The sequence below is a fragment of the Kryptolebias marmoratus genome, linkage group LG14 (genome assembly GCF_001649575.2).
Source record: "Kryptolebias marmoratus isolate JLee-2015 linkage group LG14, ASM164957v2, whole genome shotgun sequence".
Lineage (NCBI taxonomy): Eukaryota > Metazoa > Chordata > Actinopteri > Cyprinodontiformes > Rivulidae > Kryptolebias > Kryptolebias marmoratus.
Genome location: NC_051443.1, coordinates 25,732,589 through 25,757,142, shown reverse-complemented (window position 1 = coordinate 25,757,142; position 24,554 = coordinate 25,732,589). Strand labels below are relative to the sequence as shown.

General features: G+C 41.6%; 1 protein-coding gene and 1 long non-coding RNA gene across 2 annotated transcripts; one reads left to right on the top strand and one right to left on the bottom strand.

Moving 5' to 3' along the window:
- Nucleotides 1-8,767: 8,767 nt before the first annotated feature.
- On the bottom strand, nucleotides 8,768-12,627 carry LOC108250698 (amyloid beta A4 precursor protein-binding family B member 1-interacting protein). The gene is made up of 3 exons (XM_017440698.3): nucleotides 12,492-12,627; nucleotides 10,209-10,612; nucleotides 8,768-9,505 (listed from the first exon to the last, which is right to left on the bottom strand). Exons 2-3 carry the CDS (start codon nucleotides 10,523-10,525, stop codon nucleotides 9,097-9,099), a joined length of 726 nt encoding a protein of 241 aa, XP_017296187.1. The 5' UTR covers nucleotides 10,526-10,612; nucleotides 12,492-12,627; the 3' UTR covers nucleotides 8,768-9,096.
- An 8,134-nt stretch (nucleotides 12,628-20,761) lies between these two features.
- On the top strand, nucleotides 20,762-22,675 carry LOC112449908. The gene is made up of 3 exons (XR_003038464.2): nucleotides 20,762-21,064; nucleotides 21,621-21,682; nucleotides 22,292-22,675. It is a non-coding gene; the product is annotated as an uncharacterized LOC112449908 (long non-coding RNA).
- The last annotated feature ends 1,879 nt before the right edge of the window (nucleotides 22,676-24,554 follow it).

The window sequence follows — 24,554 nt, the reverse complement described above, 5'->3', positions numbered from 1 at the left end:
AATCTCCTCCTGTCAGCAGCTGCAGTTTAACACCTGATAAAAGGCAATTAAGCTGCAGGATATTAAACCAGTTCCATCCCAGCTGGTCCTGCAAACTAAATGCAAATGATGTTCTTCAGCATGTTCCTTCTCTCCCTCCAGAACACAAACAGAACCGGAGACTGGCGGCAGCATCAGGTGGGGGGGGGTTACTCCTTTAATCCTGACTTAATGTGAGGCAGGAGACGATGAATTATGTTCCAGGACTAAATGAGCCTCGCGGGACCGCTCACTTTAGACTCATCAAAGCGTCGTTTAAACCTGAAACACCCAGAAGAGATCAGTTTCATTCAGTCCAGTTTGTTTCAGTTTTCTGAAAAAGTGAAGATCCAGCTCCAGGACGAGTACCACCACCAGTAAGTACTTATTTACATAAAGTATTTGTACTTTTTGTGTAGCTGTGGGGCACTTCCTGCAGGAATAACCACTAAATAAATAAATGTGCAAAACTCACAGGAATGCTGATGTTTTTAAAACTCTAAAATCTTTCAGATCTGAGCTGTTTTAAGATGACAACCTTTCATCTTGGCCTCGGACCTGCTCGGACTAGCCAATAGCTCATCAGTCTGGTCAGAATTAAACTGACATCCACAACAGGTAAGACAGTAATCGTTCTTCACCTTTCCACAGAACCCCACTTTAAATCATCTGAACTGCTCCTTGTGTTCACCTGATTTCCCAACAACAACCACAGCTTTTCTTACAATTTTTCTGTTGTATTTTCACAATAAAAGCTGTGAAGTTATTGCATTTAATTCGGCTCTTGTTCGGTTTTAGTTTTCAGCTGCACGTTGGATGATTAGCACAAAAAAATGTTTTTATTGGACTGAAGAATTCTTTGAACAATGGTTCCCAAAGCTGGGGTCGGGACCCCAGTGTGGGTCAAAAAACAGCGGCCTGGGCGGTCCTGAGATCATCTCAAAACAGAAACAATTAAATAATTTAAAAGAACTACTGGCATATTTTAACTACAACTGTTACAAAAATAAGAACAGTGATCATAAATGTGAGAAAAGTAGTTTACTTTGCCCTTATTTTAAATTTTTTTAGCAACATTTCTGTTGTGTTGATGTGTCTGATGTTGTGATTTTGGGGCTCAGAAGATAAACGATTTGGTAACATCCTCTCTAGAATATATATATTTTGCAGCAAGGCTTAATTAAAAAGACCTAAATGCTTAAAGTCCCGACAGTTATGGAAAGTTATTATTTCTAAACCTTGTGGGAAAATGTTTCGTTTGGTTCTTCCCATGATTGGATTTGTCGCAGCGGAGCGGCTTTCCTGCAGCCCGACGGATCCTGATCCTCTCCTCGCAGTCTGAGCCGACTGTTATCCCGAGTCTTTCTGTTTCAATTTGAAAGAATAAAATCCAGTTTTATTGGTGCGCGGCTCTCAGACGCTCATAAAAGAGCTGCAGAGGGTCCACGCCGAGCGCCTCGCTGCCCTTTTCCTCCGTCACTCCCGGCCTCGTAACGTATAAGTCCGCCTTAAAAGGCAGCGAGGGGATGGATGGATGCTGGAGAGGTGGTCGCCATGGAGACGCACGACGGATGCAAACTCCGGGGGCCGGAGAGCAATTACCTGATCAAAGGCCTGCTGGGACGCAGGAATACAGAGGTGTGTGAGTGTGTGTGTGTGTGTGTGTGTGTGCGTGTGTGTGTGTGTGAGGGGACTGCAGCTGGCAAACAATACGCTGCTGGAGTTTTCATTGTCTTCACTTTTTTATTTCTTTATTCGTCTCCCAGCAGGAAGTCCAACAAAACTTCATCTGTTGTTTAAAAAAAAAAGAGTTTTTAAGACGATCATAACTGCTGCTTGCTTGAATTTTTAGCCAAAAAACTGAAATTTTCAATAATATTATTAAACTACTCAATAGAAAAAAGAAAATGACTAACAGTGTTTGTAAAAACTGTTAGTTGTTTTATGTTTTTATGGCTATAAATCTGTCATGATCAATAAAAATTTGTCTTTTTTACCAAAGAAGTTCAATAAAACCCTTTTCTCTGACATTTCCCAGCAGTAAACAGTAACTTTAATGAAACAGTACAAGAGTTACAGAGCAGGATGTTTAAGTTTTCCCGTCTCTGGAGTCAAACTTCATGCGGTTGTTGGTAAAATTCCCGCAGAGTCGACTCTGAACTTCGGAGAATGCAGCGGAGTTCACGCGGCTGTAAATCCGTCTGCAGCAGGAGGAGAGCCACGATTAGCTTCCCTGAACTGTTCAGGACCGCTGCTGTCTGAGGATTTATGTTACACAACCAAGACGGAGCAAAAAAAGGATCCGGATCGATTAAAGTCAAACAGCAGAACAGAGATGTTTCCAGAAACGTGTTCTGGAGCTGATCTGGTGGTTCTGTTCCTGTTGGGCAGAAACAAAAAGCAACATTCTGGACATTCTTTCCTGTAATAGTTTAATCGCTGAGTCAGCGTTCACACTGTGGTTTTCCCGTAATTCTCCAAACTCAAATCCGATGCAAATTTCCAGACATTAAAGGAAAGTTGTGCCGTATTGTTGAGTAAACCTGCTCCTCCTGATCAGTGTTGGCTCTTTGCTTCTGCACTTCCAGCAGCTCGACTTATGTGAAATTTGGATTCGCGGTCATGGACGAGTGTCTCTCCGGGACTTTTTAAAGTTCTGCTGTGAGGTCGTGATGTATCAGCGTGCAGCCGGGGGCCTCTCCAATCGATTAACAAGTCACGACTCGTTAAGTGTGCAAATTCAACAACTCAAGCCGAGTGCAAACTTTCTCTGGCTTTTATTTTGATGTTGTGTCAAAATAAAATAAAAAAAACTGATTAATCTGAACCTAATTTGGCATTCTTTTGTTGAAAACAGTGTTTTGGACAACAAGAGGTTCTTTAAAACTTCAGATCCAGCAGCAGAACTCTCAGTGGGTTCCTGGTTGTGGAGGAGTTGTGGCCCACTCTTCTTTCCAGCGTTTCTGCTCAGCTCTCTGAGGTTCTGGTTCTGGTTCTGGACCGTTCTGTTTGTTGGACAGATGGCCTCACATCTGACTCCAGAATCAGCCCAAACCATCAGCCCTCCACCACCGTGCTGACAGCTGTTTTTAGAGAGGAGAGGCTTTGACCTTTGACCTGCTGACTGAGGTCTGTAGAGTCTGATGGAGCTCACTGCACGGTCTGACCTTCAGGGTGAAGATCAGCAGCTGTCCTAATCTTCCTCTCTGTAGAACGATGGACTCCAGATGACCTTTGACCCTTCCCAGCAGCTGCTCCTCTGAGGTCATTGCTGATGTCTTTCCGCCCTGGCGTTGTGGAGCTTCAGAGCAGCAGAACCTGCTGCTTTTCTGGAGGTGGTTCCTCTGAAGCTGATTGGTTCATCAGCAGCTCCTGATCCCGAGGTCGGATCTCGCCCCGGTGACCTTCAGAAACGTTTTTGTTTTTTAATCTGCTTCAGCTATGAGCTCTATTTTTGACTTCTCTTAGCTTTTAGTTATTGTTCTGTTTGTTTTAGCTGTTCCAGCTCAGGTTCAGCTGTTCAGTAACCGTCAGCAGCCATTCAGGACTCAGCATTCATGCTGTAGTTTCACAGAAAACGTAATTTCTTTCATTTTTATGTCCTGAAACTCCAGAACTGAACAGATTTGGACTTTCTTTTCCCCCTGATCGTATTCTTTGTTAAAAGATCAGCCCAAAGCACAACATAAATAGTCCGTGGCGAAGTGCTACATCTGTTCTTTGTCAAACTTTTGTTTCATGCTGCTGTCGATTCGCCTCGCCTGGCGTCGTGACCTTTGACCCTGCAGCAGGTGTCACTTTAAGTGGGACATCAAACGGAGGCTTGCTGTTTGTTGTGCTGCTGTTTGATTTTTGGCTGCAGGTGTTTCTTCTCTTCAACGGGGGATTTAGGAACCTTATTGTCTTGATTTTATGTCTCATTTCTGCTGTCTTCTACGGCTGTCATCGTTTCAATGTTTCTGCATCCTGCTTACGTTTTTAATTGTGTTTCTGGAATAAAACCAGCGCCTCTCATCCTCCGAGCAGCTTGAGAACCAAGGAAACAGAACCGAAATGTGGAGGAGTTATTGTTCAATAAGCTGCACAGATTTACCCAAAGTTATGGCTCTTTTTTCATAAACACACAGGTGATAAAGAGAAAGAAAGCAAATGAATCGCTCCCTGTCATCCTAAAACAGCCGGTTTCTGTCAGCGTCATCATTCCGGGTTATTAAGGACGGATCAGTCTGTGACATATTCCATCTTCCTCTCAAATCCGTCTGTCTGGATGGATGTTTTCGTTCTCCTGAGCTGACGCCAATTTCTGAATAATTTTCACCGCACGACTCCAACACAATTAGTCTTTCAGCGTCCGTTATTGTTTGTTATTGGCTAAATGTGTTTCTTTAAAAAGTTAGAAAATAATGCTTGTTTTTTTTTTAAGGTCTTAATAAACTGAGTGGAATATAAACACAAAACCTTGGTAAATTATTGAAAGCCGAGAGGCCACCGAGACGTCTTCCCCTGACTTAATGAAAAAGGAAACAGCTGCAGTCCAAGGCTGCGAAAAAAAAAAAAAATCACATCTATTTTGACACCAAAAGTTAATCAAGTCTTCGAATGACCCTGGACCTGGAAAAAGAAATAAAAACTAGCATTCCCCGAACAAATGCATATCACAGCCGACTGGCATGCCGAATCTTTAAACCAAGGTCTTCAGCGATCTGTTAGCCCTTAATGTTTGTGTTAGAGATGACTATCAGCGACTACCTGACCACATTTTAGGTCCACATCTGTAAAACTGGCTCTGTGATGGAGTTAATTCTTTAGTCAGTCCCTCCAGGATTTCCCAGGCATTTTTTGTGATGGTTGCGGCTAAAATGCCTGATTTCACGAGGCATTTTCCTAAAAGTTGAGATTTTTTTTTTTACTAAAATCAAATCAAATTTAGGCGTTTTTACTTACTTTAGAAGCTAAATTATGTTCCTCCTGCTCGGAATAAAAGAAAAAAACAAAAACAACAAAAAACCAGACAGTAATAAAACCGAAAGGTGACAAGAGATGAAATATTTGCATTTCATAAAGTGTGTTCACTTTACTAAAAATAATACAAAACAATACAGTAAGATACTATAAAATAAAATTCGATGCATGATTATGGTACATTATAATCCTATAGAATAATCTGCAATATGATGGTAAATTTGATTAAATTATACTTTTATTGCCCTTATTTTATTGTTTTTGACTCAATAGCTGCCTTTACAAAATATCCATGATCCACCTATATCACACGTGTCAAACTCAAGGCCCGCGGGCCAGATCCGGCCCTCTGTAACATCTCATCCGGCCCTCTAATCTGGTTCAGATCGAGTCTCTGATTCTTATTTTGCTTAAAAAAACTGAAGTTTTCTCTGACAGTGACTTAGAAGCCAACAATATATAGTTTTAATTTCTGTATGATCAGGTTTTTGTCTGTTTTAATGTTAAAAACTTCATTTAAAAGCTGAGTGAGGCGTAAGAAATGACTGCTAATGATGAGCTTTTTGAAGTTTGATCTATTTATGTGTTCATTAAAGTCTGTTTGCTCTAAATTCTGTATAATCTGTAACTGGGAAAAGGTCATTGATATTTCTGTATGAATGATTTGACATGATACATCTAAAACCTATTTATTTATGTAATTTTTAATAAATATTGATCCTGATCGGCCCTTGGCTCGGACCAAATTTTTAATTTTGGCCCCCTTGCGTCTCTGGGTTTGACACCCCTGATAAATATGAAAAGTTATAATATGTACAGAAGAGAAAAAAAATAAATAACATGGAAACAACTTTATCTCATGCTCAGAAGGAGGTTAATGAAAAACGCAGCCATTAGAGGGAATTAGTCCAGTGGGGCCAAAATTAATTCATATTCAGTTTATCAACTTTTCTTGCTCCAATATTCCCATTGAATGACATTTTTAGAAGTCTAGTTTAAGTTGACGTATTAAAAACCAAACTGATCAGTAAATATTGGAAGTCTTGATTCTGCTAAATGTTGGTAATCAGCAAAAAGCCCAACGATGAGGATGAATCCTTGGTTTTATTTGATTGATGCTTTCATTCCAGTAATTGGAACGGCTCATATGAAAATTAGACCTTCGTCAGAGCGCTGTTTGTTTTTTATTGTTGCAGATGTTAGTAATCGGTTTCCTCTCTGCTTCCTGGAAAAAAAAAAAAGTTCCTGTAATTAAAACAACTTTTGTCTCAGAGTTTGTCGCAGCAGCCTCGTGTTTTGGTTTTCTTATACTTTGTTTTTTAAAAAATAAAACCTAATATTAGCGCCTACTATGAAAATGATAAAGGCAGTTTTGTTTTTTGGTTCTGGTGGTGTGGTGCTTTGTAAATACTTACCTGTCTGGACGACACGATCACTTACCTGTGGAACATTGGAACCTCCTCCTGGAAAGCTCACTGTGGGACATCATCTCCAAGCCTCTTCCATCTCCCTCACCTGTAAGAACGAAAGAACTGTTAACAATATTCAGTCGTTTGTCAACAATTCAATCTGTACCTGAGACTCACCTGGCTCCCCTCCTTCCGTTGCAGATCCTCCTGGTCACATTACCTGTTTCACCTGTAAATAAACCACTTACCTTTTACTACGTCTCCTTGTCTGGTCTCTGGCTACACGCTTCATGGCAATCCTGGTTTATGTCAATTAAACTCAAAGATAATGACTTAAAAACAGCTGAACTGGCGTTACAGGGATTTATTTTTCTACTAGGGTCTCCGAGACCAAAACGACAAATAAAAAGAACATCCCTTCTGGATACCAAAACCAGAAGTTATATCCCACAAAACAGGAAAAAAGTTAGTTAAAAGAAAATGTCGGAGAACCCGTACCAAACTTCCCATCTAAGTGAGAGTTCTTAGACTGAAGTTCAGAAAGATCAACTCAGAGCTGCTAAAACACTCAGAGTTTGGTTCAGAGTCAACCACGTCCCAATGTGTCCAGAGGGAAGAGGAACAACAAACGGCACAACGCTGGATCACTGAAGCTTTTATGCAGTCCTCTGATGAGGAGGAAGTGATTCCAGGTGTGCATCAAGGTGAAAACAAAACGAGCAGAAAGGCTGTCCTCCGGTAAGAGGACCTCTGGAAATCAGAGGACGGAACAGTGTTGATGTAGAGCTGGGGTGGGCAATCCTGGTCCTCAGAGCCACCGTCCTGCATGTTTTCCTTGTTTCTCTGCTCCAACACACCTGCTTCATGGTTAAATCACCTCTTCATGTTCTGCAGAAGCCTGTTAATCACCCATTGATTTAAATCAGGTGTGTTGGAGCAGAGGAACAAGTAAAACCTGCAGGATGGTGGCCCTGAGGACCAGGGTTGGACACCCCTGATGCAGAGTGTCTCAAACCGAAGACGTTTCTTGGGGTGTTTTTAAAACAAAGCCCCTCCACGTTTGCATTTTTTCTTTCCTGGGTTTTACTCTCTTTTGGGATCACAATGCCGTTCCTTGGCCTTGAGTCTCATTTCTTTTTGTGTGTGAAATAAAAAGGTTTCCGTAAATCTCCTGGATAATTTGCTCCTCTGTGGCCAATCGAACGCTGAGCGTAGCCTGATCCCCGCGAACAGCCGTCCCCTTGTTTCTATGGTAATCTGTGTTCGAATTCACCTAACAAGCTGTTAAAATCACCGGGTTTCTGCAACATATTACTATGTTTTACCAACCAGGCCCTCATTTATTATTTAAAGCTAAAAAAAAACATGTTTTTTCATGCAAACAGGAGCCTCACGTTGGAAATGTGCTGCAGGAAATAACACGTTTCAGGTGCTGCAGCCCAACAGGAAGTAGCTGGATGACACATCCTGCTATTGTTGAAGAAAGGACATTTTATTGGACATAAATAAATGCATTAAGGAATGCATATCACCCGCCGTGTCGAAACAAAGCTCTCACATGAACTACGAACATTCTGGGTATCTTTTAGGGATGACTCTCAGCTACTACCACAACAAAGTTTAGCCCAATATCTGTAGAACTGACTGGGTTTGAGCCAGCTCATCTCTGTTAGCTGTGGCAGCCATCTTGGATCAGGACTCCAAAAGTTAATCAGTTGTAGATTTTCATCCAGTCGTCATTTTCAGAGAATTTCAATCTGTTGAGTGGTTCGTGAGATATTTTGCTAACAGACAAATACAAAATACTTCATAAAAGAAAAAAACAGCAGCTAAAAGGTCAATTTATCTAAATTTTCTAGCTAAGTGTCAATAGTAGCTAAAAGTAGCAAAAAGCTAACTAAAATCCAACGTAGCAGAAAACAAGCTTAAAGCTAAAAGTAGCAAAAGCCAACAAATAGCTAGTTTTAAGCTATAAGTAACAAAATACTTAATAAAAGTAGCAAACCACTAGCTAAAAGTTAAAAGAAACATAATACTAGCTAAGAGAAAACAACAACGAGCCTAAAAGCAAATCTGGCAAAACATCACCTAAAGCTAAAAGTAGAAAACATTAGCTAAAATGTAAATTTAGCTGAATCTTTTAGCTAAGTGATAATGGTAGCAGAAGGCTGGCTAAAAGCTAAAAGAAAGAAAAGTCTAATTAAAAGCTAAAAGTAGCAAAATGCCAGCTGATTAAGATTTCAAAGAGAAGAAATTAAAGACATTTTTATGTATTTCTATGGAGGGAATATTTGTGAATAAAATCAAATATTTTGAAAAGTATAAACGTTCACACAATTTATTTAAATCTGACCCAAACAGAAAAACGAAACAAAAGCTTCGAGACTGTGAGCAAACTTCCAGGTGACCCCATCTGATTTTTATTTAATTCAACATGGATCACATTCCTAAAATAATCTTTACATCATCCTGTAGTTCCTTTAAACCAAAGAGAACCAACAGTTAGCTCCTAATAAAGCTTTTAATTCATGTATAAACTGGGAATATTGATCCGAAAGTACAAATTTGATTTGATTCATCAATTTATTGTAGAAAAAATAAAAATAATAAGCCTTAAGAGTGAAGCGGATAGAAAAATAAAAGTTTTAGCTGTTTTCTGAGGGAATATCGAACAACATTCAGGTCCTCGGTACGACCGCGCCCTGCGTCAGAGAGCCGAGTGTTCGAACAGGATGACTGTTGATTGGCTGGAGAGCCTGGAGGGCCTGAAAGCGCCGATCCGGGAGTAAACATCCGCCTCCGAGCAGGCCGCCCAGGACAGGTGGGGGCTGGGCGGGGTGGTGTGGATCGCAGGCGGCGGCAGAGGCAGAGACAGAACCCGGGGCGTTGGCGGGGCGGAAGGTGGACGGAGGACGGGCGGAGTCGGAGGCAGCGGAAGTGTGGGCGCAGGGGGTGCAGGAGGGGCGGTGAGGGTTTGGACGGGAGGAGGAGCTTCAGGGACCGCCCCGTTCTTGGTGGGCGGGTCCGGACATGCTGTGGGCTGCAGGAGCCTGTAGGTGGCGCTGTGATAGAAGCCGCTGTACTCCAGCGCGTGTCTCGCCCTCGCCAGCTGGAGCCTGCGAGACAAAAACGAGGGAAACAATGATTTTTCATTCTTATGGTGAAAATGCTGAGTCCGCATTCAGACCACTGGTTTCCTGTTTGTAGTTACTCCATATGTCTGAAATACAACTACTTCTAGTATTAGTGTTGAGTACTAGTGATGGTAAACACACCTGTGAGTATTAGTCTATCCCTCCAGGATTTCGTCAGCATTTTTTGTGATTGTTGCGGCTAAAATGCCTGATTTCGCGGGCATTTTCCTAAAAGTTGCGATTTTTTAAACTAAAATCAATAAACAACCATAACTTTTAATATATAAACCAAAAATCCTTCCTAGTTTTGTAAGATAATTCCCAACAAACATTGACATTCTCAAAAGGTGCTTTATTTGAGAACTTTGATAGCTTCTAAACTGACATTCATGAGCATTTCTGGATTGTCCCTGGTCTGCAGGAAGTGACGTCACGTGTCTTCTTCCTGAGTTATTTGGGGTTATTTTGTATTCCACGCTACACAAACACACAAAGAAGAGACTAGACCGCAGAAACGGTGGAGAATCACTTCAGAAACAATAAATATTGGGTTAAAGTTGCGGCGTTTTGGGCAAAGTTGTGATTTCGCGGGGTTTGCTTGATTTTGCGGTAATAGTTGCGATCGCGACATCGAGAAATCCTGGAGGGTCTGATTAGTGATGAGTACTACTGGTGGTAAACGCACCTGTGCCTCAGCTGCAGCAGTTTGTAGAGCAGCAGCAGGATCACAGCTCCTGCCAGGGTCACCAGAAGAACGGCCACCCTCAGATCCAGGCTCCAGCAGGACTTCCCTCCAGGTCCAGGTGAGCTGCAGCTCCTGGGGGGCGGCGGCGTCTGCAGCTGGAGGGGCTCCTCCGCCGCCCTCTTTGGACTGATGATGGCCCTGACGGACTGGATGGCGTCCGGAACGACCGAGTGATGATCCCTGAGGATCGCCGCGTCGGCCTGAGGTGGTCTGTGGACAGAGGAGCTGCTGGCGTCCTGATGCTGCATCGCTGCCATGTTGGATCAGTGACAGGAAGTGATGCGGATGGATGTGAACTAGGCCTCCATCGATTCTCAGAGGTGTCAGAGAAAAACTCTGCAGTTCTGGAAAAAAAATAGTTCTTAGTTATGTCGTGTTTTAAATTTAAACTTCTTAATGATTTAATAAGAAGCTCGTTTCTTCTGTGTCGGACTATTTAAAGTTTAAACTTTTATTTTTTTAAAAAGGAAGTTCAGAGCTACTTAATTTAAATCTGCCTTTTGGTTCCATTAATATTTTATTTATACAGATAGCTGGTTTTTATCTTTAGAGCACAAATAAAACACTTTTTTCACAAAAAAATGTTATTTACAGTTTAAATAGACCTAAAATATATTATTATGTAAATTTTGTGATCTTAGTGATTCAATTAAGAAAAAAAATCAGCTTAAGAAATCACTTTCTGCTACATTGCTGAAAGCTGAATGACTGCTGAAATATGCTGAAAATGAGTTAAAGACAAAAAGGAGAACAGTAGCTAAAAGGCTAAAAATGGCTAAAGGCTACCTAAGTGCAAAACATAGCAAAAGGGTAGCTAAAAATATCAAAAAGCTAGTTATAAGCTAAAAGTATCAAAAGCCTACTTTAACTTTAGGGTACTAAAAGTTAAAAGTAGCAAAAGCATAGCTAAAAGTAAAAAATAACTAAAATGTAGCTAAAATTAAAAATAGAAAACTGCTAAAAGCAAAAAGGAGCAGAACATTAGCTAACTGCTAAAAGTAGCAAAAGGCTAAATAAAAAGTATCTAAATATTAGCCAAAAGTAGCTGAAAAGACTAGCTAGAAGTATCTAAAGGCTAGCAAAAAGCTAAAGGCATTAAAAGTCTAGCTAAAAGCTAATAGTAACATGATAATACTTAAATGCTAAAATTAGCAAAATGCTAGAATAAAGTATCAAAATGCTAAATTAAAAGGACATAAAAGGAGCTGAATGGTAGCTAAAAATTAAAACTTTCAGAAGGCTAACAAAAAGCTGAAAGGCATTTTAATGTGGTGAGGGTGGATTTCTGGGGATTGTGTGTTGGTGTTTGTGAGTACTTCCTGGTAGGCGTGGCCAGACGACTGATTGACGTCTCGTCAACTCTCCCTCCTCACCTGCAAGTGATCTGACTAATGGCAAGGACAGGTGTATTTAAGGCGGTGGCAGAGACCAGACCAGTGCTGGAGCATTACCTGCTTGTGGTAAAGTCGCTGAGCCTCTGTACAAGAAAGATTTTGTTATCCCGAGTTTGACTAACTCTGTCTCGCTTTTGTGCCTCAGGAAATACCTTCTGCCCCGTGGATCCAGTCTGGTTTTCGTTTTTCTTGAGACCTCTGCTAACGCTCATACTACCTGCCTCCTGTGCCTGTCTGTCTGCTTCACAATATCATCTGGAAGGAATACTCACCACTGGAAGGATTCTCACCCTGGAACCCGAACTCACCACTGCCTGCTTCTCCAAGTGTTGGACCCGCCGCCCTGTCGTAAGAACTAAGAACTTTAAATACAAACCATCACTTAACATTCGTAGGTTCCTCGCGTTTTCACTCCGCCATACTTACCGTGTCTTTCGCTCTTTCAGATCCCGACGTTCATCCTGTAAATATTTCTCCTGCACTGTAAATAAATCACTTACCTGAACACTCCTGGTTTCCTGTGTCTGTCTGCTGCCGGACTGCTCAATAAATATTCTCTGGTTCCTGACATTTAAAGGTCCAGCTAAAAGCTAAAAATGGCAGAACAGGAGCTAAAAGCAAATAGTAGCATTAGGCTAATTGCTAAAAGTGCAAACAAAATTAACAGAAACAAAATCAGCTGAATCATCGTTCACACAAATAAAAATGTGAAGTTTTACCAATTTCTTTCGAGGAAATCTCCTGATAAATGTAAATTTTATGAAAGTTATTTTTACATTCTTAAAAAAACTCTTAACATTTTACCGAAAGAGAAAAAGATCAAACTTACTCATTCCATTTCTGGAAACTCTTCCCAGGACTAAATGTTGAACATTAAACAGCCGAAACGGAGAGGAAGCTGCTGAAAACAGCAGGAAACGCCGCACTTCCCTCGCACACAACGCAGGGACGTGATTGGAGAGCACTTCCTATTGCCATGGTTACAGGAAACCGGTCAAGGATTTCTTCTGTCATGAACTCAAAGGAAGTCGGAACAAAACCCGTTTGTGAGCTCTGATAGTGAAACTCGGCAGAACGGATGACACATGAGGGGAAAAAAGGAAAGTTAGACCTTTATTTTCTGAGCTCAACAGATTCAGCTTTTAACCACCTTTACTCTGCCTGATTATAGTGGAGTAAAAACCCTGAGACAGACGTCTTTACTTTAATTATCAGGAGGAGGAAATGGAGTTTTTACCATCTGGCATTTATAGTTTAAGTGCATCTGAGTTAAAAAAAAAACCCAACAGTCAGAAGTTTCCCTCCACTCATGATGAGCAGAAATGTCAGATTAATTTTATGCTTCAGTGATTTTTAAAAACAACTTTAAACTTATTGTGAATTATTTTCTGATCCTTACAGGCTCAAATATACCCGTACAATCACCTGAACCTGTTAATAGGTGGTGCTGAAGGTTCGAGAAGGTTGTTAGTGATTAAGATCGACTGCAGCTGGTGGTAATTAGGATTTGTTGGACAGTTTTTATTAAATTGACCAACATTCATCTGTCCTCTTTAGATGAAAGCATGTGTGGATGTTCAGGGAACAAACCAGGAACCAGCAAGGCTCCAGCCTGCCATAAAACTGCTGGAACATCAGTGTCCTCGTCCTCCAGTGTCCTCGTCCTCCAGTGTCCCTATCCTCATTGAAGCCAGTTTTACTTCACCATGGACTGAGAGGACCAAGGGAGACCCCCATCAAGCTCGATGGACAAGCCAAATGTCTTCTGGACAAACGTTTGATGGTCGGATGAGACATTGTGTCCTCGTCCTCCAGCGTCCTCGTCAACCTGTGTCCTCGTCCTTGAATGTCCCTGTCCTCATTGAAGCCAGTTTTACTTCACCATGGACTGAGAGGACCAAGAGAGACCCCCATCAAGCTCGATGGACAAGCCAAATGTCTTCTGGACAAACGTTTGATGGTCGGATGAGACAAAGACTGAGATGTTTGGACACAAAGACAAGAAGGACGTTTGGAGGAGTCGAGGTGAGGCTTTCAGACCGGAGAACGTTGAGCCAACTGTCAGACAGGGTGGTGGGAGCTTCAGGATGTGGAGCTAAATTGGACTACTTGGACACAGTTTGGTCCAACAAGAGCGGACTTCAAACCTGGTTTCTGATTGGATAAATCAGGCTAAGCTTCTGAAAACCCGGACCTCAGCCTGACTGATGATCTGTGGACTCTGATTAAAAGCCTGAAACCAGGAAACCAACCAGTTTAACTGAACTTTTCCAATTCAACCAGAAGCTCAATGATGGAGACAAACATCCTGAGGTCCAGGAGACACCAGCTGAGGGACATTTAATCAAATATTAGTGGGTATATGGATATATTTGGACCTGTAAGTATCATTTTGACTCTGTTTGGATCAGAGAAAATCCACAATAAAGTCAAATTTGCTCCTAAATATTATTGAAATTGGATATTGTAGAATCAGCTCACCATGGAGAAGGAATGGTTCAATTAAATCTATAAAAGCCCCAAATTAATCTGAACTGATGACGGTCGTGTTTAAACTCCCGACTGCGGCTGAAAACGAACAAATTAAAGGTCGGAGCGAACGTAGGGCTGCTGTTTTTCAGATCCGGGTAACGGATGCAGAGATGGCGGACGCCGTCAGAAGCCCGGCGCTGCTATCTGATTGAGCCGGTATTCAAGAGGACAAATAAACGGTTCAGTCCGACATGAGTCCAGCTCTCATTTATCTGTCTAATAAGCTTTGGTGCTGAGGCCAATCCAGTCTTATATCCCTGCCTGGCAGCCTCCCAGTCCTCTGATGCTGAAGACAGGAGCATATTAAAAGATCGGTTATCAGAAGCCAAACTGAAGTTCAGGTATGGAGGTGATTCACCCTGCCACAGAAGGATCCAGCTCCTAAAAACACGAAGGTGAGAAGATGAATCTGAGCTCCCGTTCTGATACCTTTAATTAGCTAATTACTCCGGCATTATAAAGAGTCTAAGAATTAATTAAGATGAATTCCGTTTTGCTGAGGGTCTTAAGTGTTACTCAGTTAAACAGCTGCCTGCTGGAGCTTTTAGATGAATCAGACTCTCCTGTGGATAAATCGCCAGCATCAGTCACCGGTAATGAAGAGAGAGAGAGAGAGAGTTTACTGCATGTTCCTTTTATACGGAACAATAAACTGACTTTATAATAATAACTGCAGCACCAAGCTGCTGAAGAAACTGGGTTCATCAGGATGTTCCTTTATTACGGCAATAAATAACTGAGGTGAACTGACTAAAATTAGACCGCAGCGGATTATAACTGGTTTGAACTGGACTTACTTTAAATAAAATGAGTTCAATTGGTCAGAAATTAAACTCATCAATGTCAAAATGATTTTTATTACCTCCACCAAGGAGGTCGTGTTTTCAGTAACGTCTCTGTCTGTTTTCAGGAAATCTTCAGGAAACATCGAACACGCTACAAGGAACAAGAGACCAGATCCGGTCAAAGGTCGAGGTCAAAGGTCGCAGATCAGCCCGTGCTCTAACTCTGCAGCTGGACACCTCATGGGTCAAGGGTGATCACTGTTGATTTCAAGGGCATGGGGTCAAAGGTCACAGACGATCTTGTGCTCCAACTATTGAACCATGTAATGGAGACACCTCTTAGGTCAAGGGTGATCACGACTGATTTTAAGGTGACAGGGTCAAAGGTTAAGGTTACAGTTGACCCAGTTAACTCAACAGAGTAATGTAGGAATGTCAAACTGCACAGCTGGACGCCTCAGGGGTCAAAGGTCAAAGGTGACCCGTTGTCTCTCCACCGAGGAGGTTCTGGTTCCGGTTGGGTCCGTTGGTTTGTTTGTCTGTCTGGTAAAAACGGAAGAACAGATCTGGATTAAATGTTGGGGTTGAAACAGAAAACAGTGGATTAGATTCTGGTTCTGACCCAGATTATGATCCGGATCAGAACCGTTTTTTTAATCCCACTGCGGCCTTCGGTGGAGGTTCTGCAATCTGAGCGCTTTGAGTTTAGAATTTCTTCTTCTGTATAAAATTTTAAATGAATTTAAACGAATAATAAAAACAATAAAGATGAGAACAATAATGATTTAAATGTCAGGATGATGAATTAAAAACAGCTGAAAGCTAAAAAAATAGCAAAAGACCAGCTGAATGCAGCAGAATCATCCTGAACAAGCCGAATGTTTTGATTTATCAACAGCTAAAATAGCAGAAAGAAGCTTTATTGCAACAAATAAAAACCAACAGAGCGACGCTGAAGGAGAGAGAAGTTGGTGTGACGGTGATGATGATGTCTTAATGATGAAGAGGATTTTATCAGACTGATGAAGGTGAACAAAGTGGGCGATCATTTAAAAACAGATCCTGTCAGTTTTTATCAGTTGAAGTAGGACTCCAGTGATTGGACTTCTTCTTCTCTCTTTTTAACCTCTGACTAACAACTACAGAAGAGTAGTTAAGTGCTCTCTTGCTGACCACTATTAACCCACACTGTTAAACCTAAGAATGCCAATCAAACGGTGCCCACAGCTGCCGCCTTCGGGTCTTAAAATGACGCCGTGAGTGGGAGTTTGTCTTTGTCCGGCCATTCTTTCCTCTTAATATTTAAATTAATACGACAGGGAGGCTTTAAAGCACATATTAAAACTTGCATAAGATTCTGTGCAAGTTTAAAGCAGCTGCATTTTACTGAAACGCTGATTCTGATGAAAAAGTTTCCCCTGCAGTTCGTGAAACTTCTGCTGATATGAACCCTGCGTGTCATTTAATATAAAGTCAACAATGGCATCTATTTCAAGCTAATTGAACTAAAAATGTTCTTAGCTTTTTTTATCCTTTTGAAGAATGAAACCATCCAGAGCTCATTCTGCAGCGTTATTTGATCCTGCAGGGAGGAAAACCTGATAATAAGCTGAGAGAATGAAAACCAATATTACGTTTTATTAACGATGACCTCTCGGTGGCTGCAATTAAAAAACAAAGAAATGACTGGACCTTGAAGTTTTTAATGTTTTTTAAAAAAAAATTCTGTTTTTACCACCAAATTGGCTCATAGTATTAATCTGCACACACAATTCTGCACTGCCACTTTCGGATTTTATTATTTTTTTAGCTTAAATTAAGAGCAGAGAGTAACTCACGGCTAACTTCATTAGCATTAGCACTGAGTCAGACAACAAAGTCTTATTCTTAAAGCTTGGGTTTTTTTAAGGCGGGGTTCTGAAAAAGGATTAGGAACAATTTAGATCCAACCCACTGCCAACGGGTCTTTGATCGTCCTGGGTTTGGAGCTGGGATGAGGTTCTGAAGGTCCAGGTTCCCGAGGAGGAGCTGGTGGTCCAAGCTGAAGTAGGTCAGAAGTCTTTCTGCAAAGATCTGGGCCTGCAGAGGTTGTAAAGCTGGATTTATGATCTGCCCACGTGGTTGTGAGGCGTGTACATTTTAGTCCTGGGAAGGCCTCCCACTGCAGCATTTATTGGTTTGGTTATCCAACAAGAAGTTGGTCTTCATGTCAGGGCGGGCGGAGACAGTGGAGAACCCAATGCGCAGACTTTTTTTAAACAAAAGAACAAGAAAACAAAAAGCTGACGGGGCAGCAAAACAAAACGGCACAACACGGCACGGCAAAAGAACAAAACAATGGGAGACTAGAGACAACGAACCAGCGAGGAAGTGGAGAAAGTGACCAGGTTTTAAAGCTGAGGGTCATTAGGGGACGTGGGCACAGGTGAGTGATTACAACCAGGAGCAGGTGAAGATGGGAGTGGCAGGAAGACAAGAGATAAACAGAGGAGAAGTGAATGATGACAGAACCCTAAATACAGAAGAAATCTCAAAGAAAAAAACAAAACAAAACCCAAACCCTGACACTTCCTGTATCTGTCTGAGCGTTGAGTGTCCTCAGAGTTCCTGGTGGACCACCACCAGCTGTGAAATAATCCTGTTGGTCTTCTGATGGTTCTTTACATGAACTTATAGTGCACAGCGCTGGAAGGCATTTCTTCCCATCGGGGTCTGCCCTCCATCCCTGCATCCGTCGTTTGGGTTACAAAGAGACTGTCACAGACTCCTCTGTGCACGATGATTGTGTTATCTCCTTCCACCATTTCTTGACCATTTGACCACCTTTACAGTCGTAAAGATGGCCTCCATCCTGCGAGCACTGCAGGCCGTTTCTGGAAGCAGAGCAGTTAAGTCCTACCCGGACTCTGTGCACAGAACGGGCTCCTGTCAGAGCAAAATAATGTGATTTTTAATCAGGTAACTCTGCCAGCGGGAGCAGATTTCTTCATAAATCAGATTTTAAAGGATATTTAAAGGTCAGCAAACAGGAGGCTGGCTGAATGTTGGTGGACGGTGCAGATGATGGAGGCTGTAGCATCGTCAGCACCTCTTCTTGGCTGGTTTGCATATTGGAGGGGGTCGAGCTGTGAATGGGTCGTGTTCTTTTCAACCATCCTCTCCACGGCTTTCATGAGGGGTGAGAGCCGCTGGACGAAGGCTGTTAGGGGTCTTGGTGGAGTTTGGAGGGTTCCTCGTGCAAACCTGAACGAAGATTTAGATCACACTAGAATCAACTGTAGCATGAAAATCTATATTTACATACAAATACACCACAGAAATGTTTTCAGAAACATGCAGACATTAGTTTAAAACACTATTTACATCCTTAAACTTCATTTCCTGCATAATAAATCAATCTCCGGGAAAAACGTGGCCTGGTAATCTGTTATATTTTCAGAGCAGAGCTGCTATGGGAGCCCGAATGTCCAAACAGGAAGTGAGTATTTATAAAAGTGTTGTTGTTGTTTTTCCACTCCTGGGAGCAGCAACACTTGAGAAAATAAACCAGGTTGAGAGGAAATAAAGCCCCGATGAGGGGGGTCAAAACTGTAAATAATGAGGGCGTATTTTATTGCATCACATAATCTCTGGTATATTGTTCTCCTCAGGTACAACCAGAATCAACCCTTTCTGAGCTTTAGCATAATTTATTAATAATTTAATAATTTGAGGGATGAATGAACACAAGGATCTACAAACTGCAGCCAGGAGACACAGAAGCACTTTGCTGGGATTAAATGTCAACATCAGATCTTTAATAAATGCTTTTATTTGATAAATACTTAGTGTATCGTTTTAGTCCTTGGTTTTGATTTGCTCCTTTATTAAACCCTCTTCATGTCTGTGTTGTCCTGAATTATTCTGAAAATAACCCAGTTTGTTTCTGTTTAATTCATCCTAAAAAGAGAAAGTTGTTGTTTGACTCAATTGAGTGTTTTTATCTTCATCTACCCTTATATCATCACAAATCTGTCTTTGAATACACTGTTTGTGGTGTTAGTCTTCATGCATTAATGCTGTCAAACTCAAAACAATTATTGTTCTTAATTTCTGGTTTAGCATTTCTTATAAGAATCTTTTTTTCCCCATATTTACCATTTATGTGCATGGTTTGGAAGTCAAAACCAAAACTTTTCATTCAAAAAGGAAATAGGAAAACTGGTTTAACCCATTAAATAACACAAGAATATACCAAATCATTGTTTAACTACAGAAGTGATATATAAACAAGCCAAAGTTACCAATAAACATGGAGGATATAATCATTTTCTTGACCACCCTGCTCTGTTGAATAAAACATTATTATTAGAGTCAGTTATTATTCTTAAAAAAATTTTTTTATTACTTCATTGGATCTTTTTAGCCATCATTCATGTAAACAATTGACCCTCCAGTCAGACAGATTTAATGTGTTTCACTGTTTGATCATTTCTGCCAAAGAAGAAAAAGAAGCACTAATTGGTTAATTGCATGCAAACTGCCCATATTAACAGCTCAACACCTCCCGGTCCTCACAGTCCTCCTGAATCCATCAGTCAGTCCTGAGTCCCGGTGTCGGTGTCGGTCCGTGCCCCCACATGTGTGTCCGTGGCCCCGGGCCTCGCGCTGTCAGATCAGCTTTCCACGCGAGGCAGCACAAGGTCATCGGACGGCGACCCTCGGCCGGGGCTGCCCCGCGGTCGCTCGGCTGTCCACATTCATTTCCACTCAGCCGTCGTCCTGAGCTCGTCAGCCGTCAAAGTGGCACCACCCTGCAGCTGGCGTCCAACTCTGCATACGAACACGGACAGACTCTCAGCTCCATGTCTCTGTCCTCAGAGAGGGACAGTTATCCGTCTTAGAGATGGTAACAAAGAGCCAGATGAATGGATGAAGAATTATCAGTCATTTAAACCACAGGTGTCAAACTCCATCCCTCGGGGGGCGCTCTCCTGCATGTTTTAGACGTGTTCTTGCTTTAAAACACCTGGTTTAAATGGACGACTTGTTGCCATGCTCCTGGAGAACCTGATAATTTGGTGAGGAGGTGATTAAATGATCTGAATCAGGTGTGTTGGAGCAGAAACAACTAAAACCTCCAGGACAGCGGCCCTCCAGGCATTAATTATTGTCCTTTGGGCTCTGAGATTTCATCCGGCTGCCTGAATCTTTTTGTGTTTTCACAATAAACAATGGTCTGAGTTTTCTGCTGCCTCCACGATCTGACCACGGAGACAAGATGGATGGATGACAAAGACTTGAACAAAGTAGCTAATATTTAATCTTGTCAGAGTGCGGGGAAAAGGAGACAAACCCAGAATTCAGACTCATCTTAAAGAAAACTCATTTATTAAATAAAAACAAAGAGGCTGACACTGCAGCAAAAACTACGATTAAGTACAAACATAGACAAGCAAAGCATGGAGTGGTAAAACATGGACGAAGGAGAACCAGCGGAGAATTCTTCTTCTGTGGTGTTTTCTGGCAGTTGGCAAACAACTGATGGTGTGCGTTACCGCCACCTACTGATATGGAGTGTGGATATTATATTCTTTTCCCTAACTGTCACAGCTCCATCTGTTCCTGCCACGCCTCTTGCCACAGTCACTTAACTTTCCACAGTCCCACAGTTCAAGCCACGCCCATGTTGCCATGCCCATGTAATCAGCTTCATGTGTCTCACCTGTTCCTGTCACTATAAGTACCCACAGCTCACACACCTCAGTGCCAGATTATTGAAAGCCTAACTGCAAGTAAATGTCCAGCGTACTTCTCATGTTCATGCCTGATCTTGACCCTTGCCTGTTTCCTGACCATCGTCTCCTGCCTGATACTGCTCTGGATTCTGATCTCCCGTTACCGACCTTGCTTCGTTCATCTGGACCTCGCCCTTTGGATTCTCCCTGTCTGGTTTTGGCTTCGGAACTCTGACCTACTGGTAACGACCTCACGCCTGGACTTGGACTTTCCCTCTCGTCTCAGCCCCTTTCAGACCAGCCGGTCTGCAACACTAAACCAAGTTGGAGTAGACTTACCAGTTCCGGTCCAGCCACTAGCCGATCACGTGAGTGAGACGATCATAGACTTTGAGCCTGCTTCCAGCTTCCTGGCAATAAAATCCTTAAAACTTTGTTGTGTCGTTGTGAGTCTGAGTCCTGCCAAGCCTCGCCTTGTCACTAACTTTGTTTTCATCAAATACCTGACAATAATCTGTACGCTCTTACTTTTGTTTCTTTTTGCAATATCTTTATTATATTACATGTTTCTTTGATCTTCTATCTTGGTCATACTTATTGCATACTAACATTACATGTTCTATTGTTTCATCTAGTCCACAATACTCACATTGACCTGTATCATGTTTTTTAATTTTATACATCGTGTTGTTTAGTGCAGTATGTCCAAATCTCAGCCTGCTTATTATTAATCTGTCTTCTCTTCATTTCTCCCACTCTTCTCTGAATCTTATAACACATCTTCCTTTGTTGTCTTCCTATTGTTTCTGCCATTGCTGCAACTTTCTTTTTGCTATAGATTTAATTTCTGCTTTACTTAATGATATTGTAAAGTTAATTTCATTCTTTGTTTCTTTTGCTGCTCTGTCTGCTGCTTTGTTCCAGCGGAGAGTGGAGGAGAAGGCCCGGCTTTTAAAGCACAGAGGATGATCGGTAATTGGGCACAGGTGCGTTAAACTCGTTACTGACAGGTGGAGGTGGGCGTGACAGAAACCCGGGTGGAGACTGAGGATGAATAGAAAAACACTGGAGACACAGACAGCACAAAAAGGAAAACAAGACAACAAAAACCAACAGACACAAAGAAAAACCAAAAAAACTCACAAATCTAAGTTTTATTTTATAAAATGTAAAACTTCTCTGGAAATTAGGTAAATTTTTGGCCTCTTATTAAAAACTGCAAACAAATTACAGACCATTGTTTTAATTTGTTTTATTTTTTTGTGTGTGAATCAAGAACAAATTGAGTAAATATAAATAAAACCATATTAAAAAAACAAAATACTCTAACATGTGTGTCTGTTTGTGCCTTTCTCTAAAAAATTATAAAGAATCCAAAACAAAGTCTCCTAAAAACCCTTTTTCCTTCTCCAAGAATTGACCAACCGTCCTCGCTTTTACCCTGCTCATTTAATGAAAAATAATGAGCATGTCTGCACCTTAATTCAATACATTAAAGGCTGATTCTTCTGGTGGACTTTTAAAAAATGTGTAATTTTCCTCCTGGGTGGCCTTTTATCAATCCTGACCACATATTTCCATCTTTCTCCCTGCAGATTGTTTCCAACGAACGTCTCGTTCAACACCGCGCTCCTCTCACCTCCTGATTCAAAGTGGATGTTGATGTCGGACCTGGTTTGTCTTGGACGTTCTGATGAGTCGCAGGTTAAAAGGCTTTCATTAGTCTCCAACTGAACGCTTAATAAATGCTTCACACTCATCAAGTGATGCTCCACTGGACTGCGTAATGTCCGAGCTCATTTCCATATCCGGCGTATAAGTCAGGAATTAAATCTGGACATTAAAAGTTCATTTTCGACCTTGAAGACGCACAGCTCGGGGCCCAAGTTTAGAGCTCCAACAGGACCAGGTTTAGAGCTCCTAACAGGACCGGGTTTAGAGCTCCAACAGGACCAGGTTTAGAGCTCCAACAGGACCGGGTTTAGGAGCTCCTAACAGGACCGGGTTTAGAGCTCCTTTTATAATTATAGTTTTATTTAATCAGTAATGTTCGATTTATCGCTACCAAAATTAAAAAGTCAATATTCCTGATTGATTTCAATGTTTTGATGTTTTTTATTTGCTGCAGGAAAAAGTACCAAACCAAAAATCATCACGAAAGAAACAGAAAAATAAAATAACTACAAAATCATTATTATAACACACTGTAACTAAATGTTTTCGAGGTCAGAAAAATGATTTTTGTTGGGATTAATATGCCCAGAAAACTATCAATAATATGTGCCATAAAATAAGATATTTCTAAACCTTTTTAGCAAATACCTTCCTTTGATTGGTGGCAGGAAGGACCACATACCTTAATACTTTCACAGTAAGTTAACCTTCACTGTATAATCTTTAAAACCAATTAAAATGTCCACTTTTGCTGTCAGACGCGTCCATCACTTTCAATGGACTAAAAAGCTTTAAATTAAACATCACAGAGCTTGTCTGAATCAGGACCTTCAAAAAGCTGCAGGAACAGGCATCCAGTTGGTAAATTGGCCACTAAGTGCCCTTTTAGTCAGGCAGGTGAGGGAACACCTGTCAGGACCTTTGTCCGCAGTGAAACACCCACAGATAAGACATTAATTTAACTCCTGGTTTTCATTGAAAGAAATGCAGCAAACGAAATAACGATCACAAAGGTAAATATTAAGTTATTAATAATACTTTAAATCATGAATTAGTGTAATTATCTTTTAGTTCTTTAAAGATGGTTGTTGCTGGAGTTTCCTGAACCAACAAGTAAAAATACACAGCTGCATCCGATCCAATTAAATAAGATAAAGAATCTAAGTTGGCTCTAAAAGGTAAAGATCTGGTTAACAGGAAGTCAATGTGTCCTCATGTCAGGGCGGAAAGACATCAGCAATGACCTCAGAGAAGCAGCTACTGCTGCCCATCAACCTGGGAGGGGTCAAGGTCATTTAGAGTCCATCGTTCTACAGAGAGACAGATTATTCACGAGAGGAGACATTTAAGACAGCTGCTGATTCACCCTGAAGGTCAGACCGTGCAGTGAGCTCCATCAGTCTCTACAGCCTCAGTCAGCAGGTTAAAGGTTAAAGCCTCTTCTCTCTAAAAACAACATGGCAGCTCGACTTGAAGGAACCAGAAGACTTCTGGAGCAGAACCAGACCAGAGGACAGATGTTTACCCAGAATGCACTGCAGCTGTCAGCACGGTGGTGGAGGGCTGATGGTCTGGGCTGATTGTGGAGTCAGATGTGAGGCCATCTGTCCGACAAACAGAACGGTCCAGAACCAGAACCTCAGAGAGCTGAGCAGAAACCAATGAGCTGAAGCAACGCTGGAAAAAAGAGTGGGCCACAACTCCTCCACAACCAGGAACCCACTGAGAGTTCTGCTGCTGGAGGAGGTTCTGGATCAGGAGCTGGAACCAGTGATTGTTTAATAAATAATGGCTCAGTGGAATCTGTTGAGTGTTTTTATTCACCTGAGGTTCGATTTGTAATAAAGACCAGATCAGTTTAATTTGTTCTGATACATAAAAACATTAAACCCAAGAACTGAAAGATGGACGAAGTGTTGGAGTTTCTGCTTTTCTAAAACAAAGTGGTCATGACTACATATTCTCCTTACCTATAGGTTGTGTAAAATCAGTGTTCAGATCTGTTTTAGTCTCTGTTGTTGATGGATCTGCGTGTTTGAGGGGAACCATATTCCTGCTGTAACCCTTACAGCCTCCCCGACAGAAAGTAGCTTTATTTTAGCTTATCTGATCGAGGTCCACTCCTGAGTGACGCTTCTGTCTTGTCAGGGTTGTTCATTCTGGTGGGTGATAAGCCTCTGAGGC